The sequence below is a fragment of the Ostrea edulis genome, chromosome 4 (assembly GCF_947568905.1).
Source record: "Ostrea edulis chromosome 4, xbOstEdul1.1, whole genome shotgun sequence".
Taxonomy (NCBI): Eukaryota; Metazoa; Mollusca; class Bivalvia; order Ostreida; family Ostreidae; genus Ostrea; species Ostrea edulis.
The window spans coordinates 59,130,176-59,147,836 of NC_079167.1; the positions used below are offsets into that span (position 1 = coordinate 59,130,176).

At 36.6% G+C, this 17,661-nt stretch overlaps 1 protein-coding gene across 5 annotated transcripts in view; it reads left to right on the plus strand.

Moving 5' to 3' along the window:
* LOC125667968 (cytohesin-1-like) overlaps positions 1-9,444 on the plus strand; it is a 30,954-nt gene extending 21,510 nt beyond the window's left edge. For 3 of the 5 annotated variants that reach the window (XM_048901680.2, XM_048901683.2, XM_048901684.2), the window contains exons 9-14: positions 2,562-2,673; positions 3,043-3,057; positions 4,216-4,292; positions 6,453-6,609; positions 8,048-8,117; positions 8,217-9,444. In XM_048901680.2, the coding sequence (XP_048757637.1) occupies positions 2,562-2,673; positions 3,043-3,057; positions 4,216-4,292; positions 6,453-6,609; positions 8,048-8,117; positions 8,217-8,289 (504 nt within the window). In that variant the 3' untranslated portion in view covers positions 8,290-9,444. The remainder of the gene's footprint in view (positions 1-2,561; positions 2,674-3,042; positions 3,058-4,215; positions 4,293-6,452; positions 6,610-8,047; positions 8,118-8,216) is intronic. The other 2 variants (XM_048901681.2, XM_056163198.1) reach the window with 1 other exon arrangement.
* The last annotated feature ends 8,217 nt before the right edge of the window (positions 9,445-17,661 follow it).

Sequence of the window (17,661 nt, forward strand, 5' to 3'; positions counted from 1 at the left end):
CCCATAAAAAAAAAAAAAAAAAATTACCCCATGACCCATCAAATTAATAAACTCATTTTACAATGACCCATCTAATAAAAAAAAAAAACTAACCAGACCCACCACAAAAATATTTTTAAAAATGAAAACGGTACAAATCTCGCGAGGTTTTCGGGACAAACATTCTAGTCAATGACGCGGTAATGCCTGTGCGACATTGTATCACAGTAGTTCTGAAGAAACGATGTCACACCAACAATCAAAGGCATCTATGGCGGGAATGTTGGAAAGATTGGGAGTCCAAACGATGCTATTATCATGAAATGGGTATGGATATGTTTTTCCACGAATCGTTCGTCTTCTAATGGAGCCCGCGCCCGGAGGCCTCTATATCACCATCACACCGACTGATAAATATAACGCATCGGTACCCTCGTATAAATCAACTAAGGTTTGCCTATTTTTATTAGAAAACGGAATACCTATTGGTTTCAAAATATTCCCAAAATCGATGCACTGTAAACTGTAATAATCTACAGAACAGAGTTCGCCGCCATCACGTCCAAAGGGACCCTACTAAACGCGCCTCTAATTTGAAGAGTTAATGGAAAGTTATGCGCTGCAAAGAGCGACAACTCGAATAGTTCTATGTTATTTTCGATTTCGAAAGCAGCATTTCGAAAGCATGTTTTCAATTTTCCCTCCGACGTTTTGTAACCAACACAACAAGAGCGACAATAAAAATATTCTGAAAACTCAACACCCACGTGGCACAAAATAAAACAATAGAAACTACCCACTACCCATAATAAAAAAAATTTTAACAGTCCAACCACGGACCAATTAAAATATGAAAAAATACGACCACCCACACAAAAAAATAGCATTTGCCGCCCGACACCCCCCCCCCCCCCCCCCCCCCCCCCCCCCCATTTGATCATTTCTGGAACAGCCCTAATGTAATATTAGACATCTCACGGCGAATTTTTTATCCTGTCCTCCTCAAGCATCGTCTGATACGCCTGCTGATTACACTTCATATCTCTCTCCATGGTTGATTTCACTTACGAAGCGTAAATAACCGTGGGTATCTGAGAAAGTTGTTGACTATTATGTAAAGTTAAAAACTTTTCATGGTGAGTTCTATATTCTCTCTTTAAGATGTTATTAAAGGACACATCTCATGTTTTTAAACTTTTTAATTTTTTCAGCAAAATTAATTAATTTCATGCCTAAAACTACTTTACATGTGTTTTTAATGAAACAGTTTGCGTAGTTTTTGAGTTTGATAGCGATGAAATTCAATTCTTGCGATATGCATATTTTCTTCGATATTTTATGTGCCATTATCTTTGACGTCATATGCGACCTCGAGCGAGAAAATTTGAAAACAGTTGTAAGACATTTCATAAACAGATTAGATTAAATTGACAAACAAACAATTATCACATTAACGGCTTGTGAATAACGCTGCATTAGGGTGTTTTGTGCCGTTTAAGGGTGTACTTACTGTCAGTAGAAAGGATTTGGACTGGGTTTTTTTTTTCCAATTTTCGAAGGAAGGTATGAGGGACAAGACATGAATATTTCTTGTCGGCACAACGACTTTACCATAAAAAAACTAGTAGAATTTGTCCCTGTACTTTTTCAAACAAGCACTTGGACAAAGACGTAGATAAACTGCGAGAAAATGGTTCTATCGAAGCTACACATTGTTACATATAGGCCTACGGCATATGCTTTCCGTTCTGCTCTCAAATTCAATACACACTCGCACCAACTGACCTTCACCTTGTAACAACATATAGGCAGAACTTTGCTAGCAGTGTCTACCAACTGGTAGTTTTAAAAAAGAAATTTAAAGATAATTGAACTTTCAATTATAAATAATAAAATATGATATTTCCCAACTTTGAATTGAATTATAATGCTTTCATTTTTTTTTTTAAGGAACTCGTACGTGTTTACAACAACAGCATGCCGCGCTCCCACTTCCTAAGTAACAACGTGTAGATAACAAAAAATAATGATTAATAAAATTGCTTGAATAAAATAATTTAAAAGTATTGTGAATATTTGTGATTTTCACAATAAGTTTGATCATTTTTATTATTATTATTATTTTTTTCGAAATGCACCGGTGACAGTAGGCCTAGTTGTCAATGATACATAGGCCTAATTGTATCATAATTTAGGCCTATCTAACTTCTAATAATAATTGCACTGTTTATTTTAGAAAAGCAACAACACTAATTACAGCTGTTTACAGAAATGACATTACCAAATAATGTTTAGACAGTGATCCCATGTAAACATTATTTACTTGCAAATTTATGCAGATTTCATACTCGCTTTCCTCGCTACATTTCGGTCGCTATTTGTATGCACTGGTGGCTAAAAGATATAAGACTCGGGAAATTTGTCAACCTCGAAATAAATATTATCCAGGGTAAATGAATTAGGCCCCTAAAACTCGGGTTTTTAAAAGTATCTAACACTACTTTTACAACAAGTTGATTGACGAGGGTCGCATATGACGTTATGCTGAATATACTGAACGTTATTGTTTGCATTTGTTTTAGAGTTTGTATGAGAGCATCAAGAAGGAACCATTCAAGATTCCTGAGGACGATGGCAATGATCTAATGCACACTTTCTTCAACCCGGACAAGGAGGGCTGGTTGTGTAAACAAGGTAAGAACACTAGTTTTTATAGTGTCAGGGGCACACGTGGATTCTGGGAAGAGTCACATGACTCTGTTTAATGATGGCAGGGTTCTCCTATAATTTCACCCAGTTCAACCTTTGGATTGCATGCTAGATTGACAAATATAAAATACTAATCTGCAAATCTAAATTCTTGAAAATTCTTAAGAACTTCCATGCCTGCTGTAAAAGTCTTTATTTTTTAAGCCTGCTCTCTGCTCTCTCAAAAATGTATTGGTCTTTTTTGTCTGAAAGTTTAGTAGTTTATGATGTTTCTTGAGAGAAATTCTTTTTATATATTTGGTATCAATGTGATGTGCTTGTGTATATCTCGTTTTACCCCATTTACTTACACAGGCGCCAAAAAAATCAGTAAGTTTGGTGTATTACTGCAATGTTCTTGTTGACTCTTCGTTTTATATTTCATATCAAAGACATTCTTTCCTGGTCAAATGTGGCAAAAGCTTTTTGGTGCTTGGAAAAACTTAATATCAACATCCTGGGAGTTGTTCTATGTAATGAATTGATATACTGTTGCTGCTGAAATTTAGAGAGAAAATGTGTAGATATTTTTGATAGTTCTAGAAATTCGTATTAGAGTACAGATTGGCATGGAGACATATATAGGTGGTAGAAGTTCATTTTTTTGCTCCAAAACCATGGTGCCTTTGACCAGTTGTTGCACTAAGTAACTCATTCTGAGCATGTACATCCCTGCTAATCAGAATTAACTTATTTAAACATTAAAACAATACTGGAGATATCAAAAATATCTATAACTAAAAACTTACTATAAAAAATATCTATGCTAAATGTGGGAAAGACAGTACTAGCTTATTAAAGTAATTTTGTAGTGTTTTAGTATTACAAAACATCCTTGAGTTTCCTGTTGACGTACCACTTGGTTTTTTAAGAAATTGAACCATGTATTGTGTAGACTTTGTATGACACATTTAACAGATCTGTATGATTACCTGGGACAGTATACTATTGTATTATTGGACTATTAGTAATGGTGGTGGCAGAAGATGTAGTTCTGTATATATATACATGTAAATTCCTCCACTTAATCCGAGAACTTGAATATCATATATATACTTATATTATCTGAAAGCATTATACAACAGTACAATTTGAATATTCTCTGCTATTGTATCCAAGCACCTAATGTTTTTGTCTTTTATGTTCATGGTGAAATACTGGTTTATCCATTTTTATTTTTTTCAAATTTGTATTACAAGAAAGAATGTCTGTTTTGTTAATAATTTTCATTGAATGTGCATGGACTTTCAATTTATAGTGGGTAAATTTGTGAGTGATAACTGTATGTTTTGCTAATTTCCTTGCAATACTGAAATCTGAAGAAAATTGTTTAAAAATGTCAGATATTGATTCTTATACATATATTTATAAAGAAAGATAAGAAAAAATGCATTAGGAGTTTGATTTCAAGACAACAAAGGTATTTTCTCAATGGAAGTGGGTATGGAGTTTTATGCAATGGTATAAATATTTTGAATTGTTTTGTAGGTGGAAGAATAAAGAATTGGAAGAGGCGATGGTTCATTCTCAATGACAACTGCTTGTATTATTTCCAGTTCACAACAGTATGTAATATCATCGGAAGAGGTTCTTAAAGCAATATTAGCTCTTTATTTGAATTTTATTTTGTTACAAAAATGTGCTATTATGATAGTTTTGTAAGTAACTTTAACCATAATCACTAATGAATTTAAATCTAGAGTCTCTCAACATGTTCAATATGTGATGGGGGTTTTTTGGTGGTTTTTTGGGTTTTTTGTTGTGTTTTTTTTTACAAAATTGGTAACAAAAGTTTAATAACCTTTTTTTCTGTCATGAAAAAAGTAAATCACAGTTTTACAACAAAATTTTCCTACACCAAAATGGAAGTTAATATTGCTTTTAAACTAATGTAGAATAACTGTTAATAGTGAATTTATATATATTCTAAAACATTGAATATTTCATTTCACAGTTGAAGATATCTGGTTCTTTCTTGATATTAAAGTGCATGTTTCCGATGATTTTTTCTTTTGATTTTGTTAACGTATAGGTTTCAGGATATCCTGTATTGTTCATAGACCTGTAGCTTAATCTTTTTTTTTTTGGCTGCCACGCCTTCCCCACATTTTTATGATTTAATATACTGGTAGATTTTTAATGATAATTTGATAAGCAGTAGCTAAAAAGCTAATTTGAAAGTCCAAGATCAGAGTAAAACCTCCGTCATCAACAGTCATTTCATTACATCCTCGTAAATAGAACGCTTTGTCTCAAGTTTCCCATTATACAAAGTGTTTCATGTTATTTTTCACATTATTATGGGAACTTTTTTCCTCTTTATAAATGAGCTCAATAAGCTTTCGTATTTTTCTTCATATGTTGCGTGTTAATTTTGAAAAATGTTTAATGAGATTGGACAAGGAAGTAATACAGAGGGTAGCTGTCAATTTTGAAATTATGTTACATAGTCATGTGTTATTAAAGTGTGTGACGCTTTACACCAGCATACTTCATGAGGCACATTATCACTTCACGGAAAGTATGCTGGCATATTATATAAATATTGCATGTATTTGAGGGTAACATTGAAAATTTTCACCCCGAGAAAACCATTGTCAACCGAGGCGTAGCCGAGGTTGACAATGGTTTCTCGAGGGGTGAAAATTTCAATGTTACCCTCAAATACATGCAATATTTGTTTTATTATACTGAATGTTATGTAAACTGGAAAGCAGAAAAACTTACGTCTGTTGACATTTGATCAATCACTGTCGTGCGATATTTCGTATTTCGATGCGGGTACTCGCGTTTATTACAAACGCTCAAACGACGTCGTCTAGCAATCTACGGCGAACCGTACGCGCATAAATTTGACGCATGTGATAATTTTTTATAATATCACCCGTTGTCAAGTACTGTTACCCGTTGCTAGATACTATCACCCTGGGGCACGTGTTTTCTGTTCTCAGAGGGTAACAATATGTTTTTTCAAATGCTTCTCGACCAATCAGGTTCGAGTATTTTACATGAAAGTATAATAAAAAGTGTTGCTGTTTTTTCGAACATGAAATTTATTTTTTATATTTACGGTACATTTTACTTTCATTTCTGTCTGAATATTTCCGGCAATTAAAATAGTCGTACTATTTTTATCAAGATTCATGTGCACCTTGTTCGCATTCATGAGGAAATGGCTATCATTTCAATTAATAAAGATATCAGAAGTTGTAAATATCACTGACAAAACAACTGACTCCACCACAACTTTTGATGACTACTTTAAATGGCCAAAAAACCTAGACAAATACGGTGAATTGTTTTGTTTGGTTTTTTGTTTTTTTTTATTAAAGTAGAAGAGATTTGGATAAGGTACATGTAACAGCAACAAAATATGAGAGCGTTCACTTCGTAACCGGAAGGCTGCGAGTTGGAGCCCCACTCGTGCCATGGCCGTGTCAAACTTAAGACATTAAAATAGGTAGTGATTGCTCCTTCACCAAACACTCGGCAATTAGAAGTGAGAATCGCAGGTCTTTCAGATATGACCTTAAAAACGGAGGTTCCGTGTCACGGCAGGCATTGGCACAATAAAAAAGCTGGTGACATCTCAATATGAGAAAAAATTCTTGACAGGACATAAAAACAATCAATCAATCAAAATCTTAATAAAGCATTAAACATAGTTATATATGTTTGTTTTAATTTTTTTTGATGACTTTGATTGCATGGTGTTACTTTTGTAGGATAAGGAGCCTAAAGGAATCATTCCTCTGGAGAACATCTCAATCAGGGAGGTACCAGCTGACAAGTCCAACAAGCCATTCAGCTTTGAGCTTTACGCTACCGGGCAGGACATCATTAAAGCCTGTAAGGTGGACAAAGAGGGAAAGGTTGTAGAAGGTAGGCATTTCTTGTCTGCTAATCTCTGTTGGATGCATGCCAAACTACATCTTCATTATACGACTCATTTTACTAAGGTTAAGTCATGTGAATGCCATGTGACTTTATATTTTTGGATAGAACATCAAGAGATGCTTTAGTCTAATTGTTTATCTGAGCTTCATTGTGTGTCTATTGCTTCTATGATCCATAGGCCGTAAACCGGAATCTGGCACAGAGATTATTAATTTTTGTCCTGTCTGTCATTCTGTCTGAAACTTTAACCTTGCTAATAACTTTTGAACAGTAAGTGCTAGAGCTTTGATATTTCACATGAGTATTCCTTGTGACAAGACCTTTCCGTGGGTACCAATATTTTCGACCCTTGACCTTGGAGTTTGACCTACCTTTTGAAAACTTTAACCTTGCTAATAACTTTCGAACAGAAAGTGCTAGAGTTTTGATATTTTACATGAGTATTTCTTGTGACAAGACCTTTCCATGGGTATCAAAATGTTTGACCTTGTGACCTTGACCTTGGAGTTTAACCTACTTTTAAAAAATTTGACATTTGTCATAACTTCTAAATGATAAATTTATATTAGAGCTTTCATATTGCACATGAACATTTCTTGTGACAAGATCTTTCTACTGATACCAAGATATTTGTCCTTGTGGCATTGGCCATTGTCGGGGGCATTTGTGTTTTACAAACACATCTTGTTGTTCATGGCTTGGATATTGAACTTGTTGCCCATGTCCAAAAGGATGCATATATAAGCCATAAACCAAGGTCACATCTTAAGGAGGAATGACTGATTTCCTTTTGAAACTTGAATGGAAATATAGATTATCAGCAATACATGTACATTCCTTTTAAATCTAATTGTCTAGCTCAGTTAACGTGTCGACAGCTGATCTATAGATTGCGGGTTAGAGTCTAGCAGAGGTTTTAGTTTTTTCTCCAGATTACTTTCTGCTAAAAGTGCATTTTTGTAAAAAACAGAATAAGGTAAATTTGAAACTTTTTAATTTTAAAATATTGTAGGTATTCTTCACGTTCCAGATTTCAGTGGGTTTTTTGTTATTCCACTTTTAATCTAGGTCACAGCAGCTGCTCATCCTGTAGAAACTTGAAGGGAATTTGGGGATACTTCAGTGAAAATAGTGGATTAATTTGTTTTGCAAATGTAGTTTGATCTGGACAGTTGAAAAAATTAAAATGTAATCCATTACCAGTTCACCTGATATAGGGATAATGATGCTAAAAACCCCCACACACACCCCTGCCCCAGAGTTGATTTGGTCTACTCATTGCTTGGGAAGCTTTGGTTCATTTATACATGTTGAACTTCATTACTGTTAAGGAAAGCATTTATCTTCTCTGTGCCTTACTTGATACATGAGGCCAAGTGATTTTAAAAGAACACCATCTCATAACAAATTGCTGTCTCTGCAGGAAAACACAACGTTTATAGAATGTCAGCAGCCAATACTGAAGAGAAGGACGAGTGGATAAGATGTATCAGGTATTTACATGATCTTCATCAATATTTAGCTTTATTTATCATAAGTAAAAAATGAAACATTGATCATTCAAGTTTCGATATCCTTAATTTTTTTTTTAGACAAAGTATAAGTGAGAATCCATTTTATGACATGCTGGCAGCACGTAGGAAGAAGGCGGGTCACGTGAAGTGAAAAAGTCATTCTACAGATTTAATGTGGAGCACAAAGGAATTTGTGAAATGGAACATTTCTCTTAATTATTCTTGGCCCTTTTAACCATGGAGTTATTTGTGTATGTATAAATATATACTGAAACATACTCAGAAATAACATTTTTATCTGCACGAGATCTTACCGGTATATGAATTTTGTTGTTGCCTTCCTGTATGAATGAATGCTTAAAATGCTATAATTCTGATATTGTTCAGGGGAAAAATAACAAGGTATTTTAAAAACAGATTTATATATATATATGTATTGCCAGTTGTATTTCTGTGATATATCGTAAGCTACATGTTCATTTAATTTCCAAAAACAGTATTTTCTTTAAGTTCATAAAAAATTGTCGCTTATTTTTTCAAAGCATTGAAATTTTGTTTTCCTTGGCAGTCTTTTTGAAAAGAAATGGAAGCAATCAAATTGTTCATGCTATAGAAAGCTTTTCAGCAATCTCAATGAGAAGTGGCTGTTGAATTGGACTTCGTTGAAATTTGTATGATTTCTCTGGGTTTGGTATAAATTAAAAATTGCCTTACAGCTACTGGACAATGCACGTGTCTATCTAGCAACAGATTTACATTGATAAGATATATACATGTAACAATAACTGATGTCAATTTTATAAGGGGTAACCAGCCCTTACTAGCTTACTGGTAATATACATGTAAAAATGCCAATTTTAATTTTTTCTTAAATTGTCATTCATCTCTTATTGAGATGATTTTCATGCTTGTTCATTTTCCTTTTGGAATTTTTTTGTAAAACTTGTCCAGGTACATGAAACTTAGATTAAAAATAAATGTTGGATATTTTCTGTTTTTAAAAATAATTGGTGTCCTGAAAATCATTTAACACATTTTGTTTTGATAAGAGTTTCATCAAAGCCTCAACTTTTCCTGTGTTTAGAGATCTTAACAATACTGATATTTTTTGAATCTGTGATATTTCCATGGTAATGTGTCCTCAGTGGGGATATTCTAGTCATGCAGTCACAGCACACTATTTCTGGTATGCACATGTCAGATGTACATAAACATTTTTATATACATTCAGTTATCATTGTCACTTGTATATTTATGTATTTGATATAGAAGTCATTAATTAATAAATAAGAATGGAAATCTTTAATCGTTTGTGTATGTTGATATCTAACTGGGTTCATACAGTGCAGACTAGACGTCGTCTTTAAATCTTTTGAAAATGAAGGATAGTAATGTATGTAGTTGATTGGTAATTCCCATTTTATCAACTATTAGCTGTATGGGAAAATTCACCCCCCATATTTGTTTGTTTATGATTTCAACCTTGTGAAAGTAAATCCAGTGCTACTACCTATGGAAATAGGTAAGTGATTAAAACTGCATTTTACTATAGTCAGGTTCTCTGCTTGGATTGAATCTATAATGAACAATGCTACACTTTTACTGGAGTTAAATGTCTGCCTGGATTTTTACTGGAGTTAGATTGTCTGCCTGGATTTTACTGGAGTTAGATTGCCTGCCTGGATTTTACTGGAGTTAGAGATTTTCTGCCTGGATTGAATCAAAGTTACACTTTTGAGTTAGATTCTCTGCCTGGATTGAATCTGTATTATTATACGCCCGTCTTAAGACGGGACGTATTATGGTATGGCGGTCATGTCCGTCCGTCTGTTAGCTTTTTCGTGTCCGACCCGTAACTTAAATACTACAAGGCCTAGAATCATCAAACTTTGTATGTAGATACATCTTGGGTAGAAGATGTGTCGCACATTAAAACCAGGTCACTGTGACTTTTCATTAAGAAGATATGGCCATATATGGCAAAAACTTGTCCGGCTCATAACTTGAAAACTATTAGACCTAGAATCACCAAAATTGGTCAACTAATGCATCTTAGGTAGAAGGTGTGTCGCATCCTACTTTAAGGTCACTGTGACATTTAATTAAGGTGATATAAAAAAAAATGTTTTAATGGGTACAATCTATACTGTTAACAATATGTGACGGGCGTATCATGTGCCGTGGCGGTGCACTTTATTAGTAATACTACACTTTTATTGGAGTTGGATCACATCTATACTGAGTAAAGCTACACTTGAGTTAGATTCTCTGGCTGGATTGACTTTGTAACTGAAATTGGTCGGACGTTAAAGGTTTAGGACGCATTATAAGCAGTAGGATTTAGCTCTGTTCGTGTGGGATTTTCTGATCACCTATTGTGTCTGTCATCTTTGTTATCCAACGGGGACCAAAAACCCTTTCTAGTAAAGATGGTGTCTTTTGGCATCCATCTGTCTGTTTACAAACTATAGGCGTGTTCAACTTCTATTCCAAAGCCACAGTGCCTATTTCATCCACTGCCAATTTCATCTAAACTTGCCATAAAGCATCTTTGGGTAAAGATGATTCAAAATTGTTCTAATGGCGAGTCGCACCCTTTTAAAAACAAAAAAGTTTTTTTTAAGAAATAGTGAGTTTGGATTGATTGTATCTTGCTTAACGTCTATGAGAATTTTTCACTCACATGGAGACGTCACCGAGACCGTTTTAGGCCTTTGCTCGGCACTTACGGCCTTTGAGCAGTGGGGGTTCTTTAGCGTGCCACACCTACAGCGACACGGGGTCATCCGTTTTGAAGGTCATCTCCGAGGACCCGTGACATTCACACCTGATGCCAAACGTTTGGCATGGAACTGTCACTACCTGTATTAACGACTTATGTCTCGCGGCCGGGATTCGAACCCCGACCTCCCGCATGTGGGGCGAACGCTCTAACCTCTAGGCCGAAGGTAAAAACTTGTCACAGTAATACACATATGTAAACGTGATGGCCTCTTTGATTAATAATTTGCCTCTGCAAGTTCAAGAACAATCTCTTTTTCTGTTATAGCATACTTTTGGGGGAAATTATACACTTTGAAAGATGGTGTGTTGAATTTGGTCAAATTTGACATACTTCAATCAAATATTTCGCACTGCGAGAATATATAAGGTTCAGGGTCCTGATTCACACAAAACTTTCGAAAGTAAAATATTCCCGAGATTTGACTTGTGCATTTATTAAGAACTTTTCACACGGTAATCTCTTTTCCAAAAAAAAAACCCCAAAAAAAACGTAATCACTAGAGTATGTACACTACAATTTGGGAAGAATGGAGAGAGAAGACACCAGCTGAATAACTGGAAGCCGCCAGTTGAGTGATTACCACTTAAATTAAGTGGTATCCGACAGAAAAATTTATATTAATACTCTACCGTCGGAACCGGTACCTATGTCTTCTTGGATATCCTTCGAATCGACGATCCTTCAATGTCGCCTTATGTGACTGCGGATGCGCGAAGTCTTCTACACTGCGGACAAGCTATGTTGTTGGATGCGCTCTGCTGTTTCTCTTTTCTTGCTTGACGTTTCGTTTCCAGGCCATCAAGACGTGTTTCAAAGAGCTTGACACCTTATCAAGGCTACAATCGGAGGTTACACGACTGCCGAGATAGGTGAACACATCTACATTTTGCAACTGTGTCTACTGGATCTTGTGGCACTGATTGCAGCTTGGCCTGGCGGAGTACCTCTGATTTCATGAGACTGATTGTTAGACCAAACAAACCGCATGCCTCCGACAGGTTGTCTGCTAGTCCTTGCAAGCCGTCATTAAAAGTTGCTGCTAGGGCACAATCATCTGCAAACAGAAAGTCTTGAAGCAGAATCTGTTGCACTTGGGTCTTTGCCTTTAGTTTTCGCAGATCGAAGACGCTCAACATCAGAAGTGAATGTCACGGGCCCTCGGAGATTACCTTAAATACAGATGCCTCGTGTCACAGAAGGTGTGGCGCTCTAAAGAACCCTCACTGCTCAATGGCCGTAAGCGCCGAGCATGGGCCTAAATTTGAAGCCCTTCACCTGTATTGGTGACGTTTCGATATGAGTGAAAAATTCTCGAGAGGGACGTTAAACAAGATACAATCAAACACTCGAAGACGCGTCCTTCTGATCAATAGCTTATGGTGATGCCTGCACTATACTTGAAAAAAGCCGATTGCAACGTGCCTCAGACTGCAAGCTGGATGCTGAAGAGCATTGGAGCCATCACACAACCTTGCTTCACGCCACTGGTGACTGGAAAAGGTTCTGACTCATAGCCGTTTTCCAAAACTCTTGCCATCATACCATCGTGGAAGGAGCGTACCGTGTGAGTAAACTTTACAGGGCAGCCAAGTTTTGCTAGGATTAACCAAAGGCCAGCTTGACAAACAGTGTTGAATGCCTTGGTCAGAAGGTCCTGATCCTGATGCTGTTCCCTACTCTTTTCATGAAGCTGACGAACTGTAAAAATCATGTCAATCGTGCCTCAGTTGTTTTTAAACAAACACTTACTTTCCAATACAATATCGTTGATCAGGTGCTGTCCGAGTCTCTCGACAACAATACGTGCCAAGATCTTGCCAGCTATACTTAGAATGGGGGTCCCTCGATGGTTGTCGTAGGCTGACTTATCACCCTTGTTCTTGTAGAGATGAACAATGTTTGCATCTTATAGCTCCTGAGGTAGTTCCCCATACAGCCATAAGTACTGCAGAAGTTCTGTGAGCTGGGTGATAAGTACCACCCCTCCTTTGCATATCTTGGGGAGAATCCCGTCCTGTCCTGCCGCTTTTCCTGGCTGTAAGTGTTTCCCAGCCTTTCACACCCCTTCCTCCGCTGGCTGGTCATCTAGACAGCATATCGTGGGCCGTTGCGGAATGCCGTTAATAGCCTCTTCATCAATACTACATTTGTAGATGGTCTGTTGAGCAGCTTGTCAGAGTGTTCCGTACATCGTCTCAAGACGTCCTCCTTGTCTGTCAGCAAAGCACCCCACCCACCTCCGCTGAGCGAACAGGAGTCATGGCATGGGATTTAGGTCCATAGACTGTTCTCAAGCCGTTGAAAAAGAGCTTGGATGCATGCATGTCTGCATATTCCTGCAACTCTGCAGCTTTTGCTTCCCATCAGCTGCCCTTCATTTGACGTAGCTTAATTTCTGGGCCTCTGCGCGTAGCCGCTTGTAATGGGCTTCTTTGGATGACGAGTTCTTATCAGTTAAACCAGGCTGCATGTTGACTGGATATTAGGTCTTCAATCTCTGCATTATTTTCATCAAACCAATCCTAGTGCTTTCTCCTCTGGATACCAAGAACCGAATATTTTCCTCTGTGGTACCGTCAGTAAAGGTTAGGCTTGCAAATGAGTCTTGAAAGCTGTATTTAGGGCTTCCTTTGTCGCATCATTGGTGAGGCTACTCACATTCAGCTTCTTCCTGCTCCCTGTTGCGTTGCATCTCCTGGGCAAAGACAATTTTCGGCAGCCGCCCTGGTGTCGGAGCAGCCTTTTCCAAGGACATCACTGCTCCCCCCCCCCCCCCCATATGGGAAAGGTCTAGAAAATTAACTTAACTCAGACATTTTAAGATATATTTAATCATTTGAAGACTTCAATTCAATTATTGCACGTATTAATTGAATTGATATGTACATCAAATCTCATCAATTCAAGTGATGCGCATATCAATTAAAGTACTACGTGCAATAGTTGATTTGTTGCGCGTATCTGTTATCTGTGCGCAACAACTGATTTGATATGTACATTAATTAAACTAGTGTGCGAATCTATTCAAGTGATGCGCGCAACAATCAATTATTGTTCTCATCAGTTCAATTAATGCTTGCATCGATGTTGTGGAAATATTGCCCCTCGAAAATTGATTTAGAACACGGTATCTTTGATTTGATTATCTCTTTTAAAAAGGTCAAAGAAAGCAACATTTCTATTGAAGAGATAATTAATTCAATTGTGGATATGTTGAATTGAAGATATCTTTAATTGGATTCTCTCTCTCTCTCTCTCTCTCTCTCTCTCTCTCTCTCTCTCTCTCTCTCTCTCTCTCTCGGGATTGCGCACATCAACTGAATTAATGACAATTCAATCGAGAAAGCAAAAATTCAATCATGCATTGAGCGCATGAATTGAATTGATGCACGCATTAATTGAATTATTGCTCTCTTCAGTTGAATTATAGCGTGCATTAATTCAATCGTTGATATCACCAATTCACTGGACGAGAGCAGAATAATTAATGCTATCAACAATTCAATGAATGTGAGCAATAATTCAGAATTGGTCAGGTCATGTTAAATTTACTACGCGGTCTTCATGTACGAATATATTTTGTATTTACTACCCCTCAGTATGGGTCGAATGATGTTGAGGCGATGGTGGAAAACCATGGAAGACTCGTCCCTGTTCAGTTTTATTGAAGATTCCATACATTCAATATGGAACGCCAAATCAACATAAATTCAAATAATTAAAGATATTTTTATTAGCATTAGCTCACCTGAGCCGAAGGCTCTAATGAGCTTTTCTGATCAAAATTTGTCCGTTTTCTGTCGGCGTCGTTGTAAACTTTTCACATTTTCATCTTCTTCTCCAGAACCGCTGGGCCAATTTCAACCAAACTTGGCACAAAGCATCCTTGGGCAAAGGGATTTCAAGTTTGTTCAAATGAAGGGCCATGCCCCCTTCAAAGGGAAGATAATCACAAAAATGCAAAAATAGGGTGGGGTCATTTAAAAATCTTCTCAAGAACCACTGGGCCGGAGGAGCTGAAATTTTTACATGACAGCTTCCTAACATAATGCAGATTCAATTTTGTTCAATCATGGCCTCCGGGGGTAGGTTGGGGCCACAATAGGGAATGAAAGTTTTATATAGGAATAAATAGAGAAAATGTTTAAAAATCTTCTTCTCAAGATCCAATGGGTCAGAGGAGCTAAGATTTACATGAAAGCTTCCTGACATAGTGCAGACTTAAGTTTGTTCAAATCCTGCCCCCATGGGGTAGGATGGGGCCATAATAGTGGATCAAAGTTTTACATGGGAATAGATAGAGAAGATCTTCTTCTCAAGAACCATTGGGCCAGAAGAGCTGAGATTTACATGAAAGCTTCCTGACATAGTGCAGATTCAAGTTTGTTCAAACACAGGCACCTAGATTTTTATCAATAAGTTGCTCAATAAAGCCAGAGATTGAAAAAGCCTACCCTTTCTATATAAATACGTGTATTTGTATATAGAGAGGGTAGGATTTTTCAATCTTTGTCTTTACTGAACCTGAATTTCAGGTGCCTGTGGTTCAAATCATGATCCCCGGGGGAAGATTGGGCCACGATAGGGGATCAAGGTTTTACATGGGAATAAATAGGGAAAACCTTTAAAAATCTTCTTCTCAAGAACCAATGGGCCAGAAGATCTGAAAACATGAAAGCTTCCTGACATAGTGCAGATTCAAGTTTGTTCAAATCATGATGGGGTCACAATAGGGGATCAAAGTTTTACATACAAATATACAGGGAAAATCATTAAAAATCTTCTTCTCGAGAAACACTTGGCCAGGAAAGTACAAATTTACAGGAAAGTGTCCTGACATTGTGCAGATTCAAGATTATTCAAATCATGGCTCCCGGGGGTAGGATGGGGCCACAATAGGGGTTCAAAGTTTTACATAGAAATATATAGAGAAAATCATTTAAAATCTTCTGAAGAATCACTGGACCAGTAAAGTTTACATTTAAATAAAAGCTTCCTAACATAGTGCAGATTCAAATTTGTTAAAATCATGGACCCCAGGGGTAGGATGGAGCCACAATATGGGATAAAATTTTTACATACTAATATATAGAGAAAATCTGTAAAAAATCTTCTTCGCAAGAACCATTAGGCCAAAGAAGTTCACATTTACATGAAAGTTTCCTGACATGGTGCAGATTCAAGTTTGTAGTAATCATAGTCCCCGGGGGTAGTTTGGGTCCACAATAGGGACAGTGGGACCAAAGTATATATGGAAAATCTTTAGCTATGGACCAAGGTGACTCAGGTGAGCGATGTGGCCCATGGGCCTCTTGTTGTAGATATCATCAATTCAATTGATGCGCGCAACAATTCAGTTGACGAGAGCAATAATTGATCTAATGTGCATGTTGATTCAATTGATGTGAACAACGATTGCTTTGATACTAGTACATGCATTAATTCAATACTTGATTTGATTCGCGCATTAATGTGGTGGAATTAGTGTTCGCAAAATTTAATTTCGAGCAAGGTAAATGATTTGATGATCCCTTTGATTCAATTGAAGATGTCTTTTTTTTTCTTTTTTCTTTCTTTTTTTTTTTTTTTTACAACGGAGATCATTGATATAATTGTAGATATGTTGAATTGAAGATATTTCTAATTATATAGCTCCTCTCTATACAAGAATGATTGTGAGCATCGATTGGATTAATTACTGTATATCATTAATTCAGCTGAAGAGAGCAATAATCCAAATATAGTGCTCCTTCATTGAATTGATCCGCGTTACGATTCAATTGAAGAGAGCAACTAATTGAATCGGTGCGCGCATTGATATACAATGTAATTATTGATCTCTTCAATTGAATTGTGACTCGCATTTGAAGAGAGTAACAGTTCAATTTCAGCGCTCATCAAGTCGGCAGAACAATCAACAATTCAATGATTGCGCGCAATGAATCAGAAGTGGGGATATCATTAATTATTTGATGAGATCATTAATTGAATTGTTGCGCGCATCAAGTGAATTAATGATTACTTCAAATAATTAAAGATATCTTCAATTATTTATGTTAATTTGGCGCTCCATAACTCTCAACGTGGAAAGTAATAATTCCTCGCATTGCATCTCAGACTTACTCGGTATCCAATATTCTATGACTTGACCAATGTTGCAATTCATTGTTTCGGATTCACCCAGAATATAATAACTGTGATATTCCAAGTTGGACTCTGCGAAATACCTATTGTAGGTCTACACTTCCTGTAGGTATTTAGTTTCTCAAAAGAACTAAACTACAAGGAACTCTTGTCTCATATGGTACTTATACTATGTATCTATACTTTACCAATTGAATTAATTTTCCCCACAATTGTTTTTCTGGATATAAACCAACACAGGTCCGCAGCTCGTAGCCCGAACTAAAGGCTTGTCCATCGTTGTTGTTGTAAACTTTCCAGTTTCGACTTCTTCAGAACCACTAGCTGGCACAATCTAAATCAAACTTACCACAAAACATACATCGGTAAGCTTCTTCTTATGTATATATAAAGGATCAAAATGGAGACAATTCAAAATACCTCTCTATTAGGGAGGGGTGCTTAAAAATCTGCTACTACTACTGAACCAGGAAAGCCAGTATGCTAAATCAAAATTCCCTTAGCCTCATATAATGCAGATTCGAGATTGTTCAAACCACAAATCCCCAGGCCAGGGTGGGACCACGATAATGGTATATTAAAATGGGAATATAC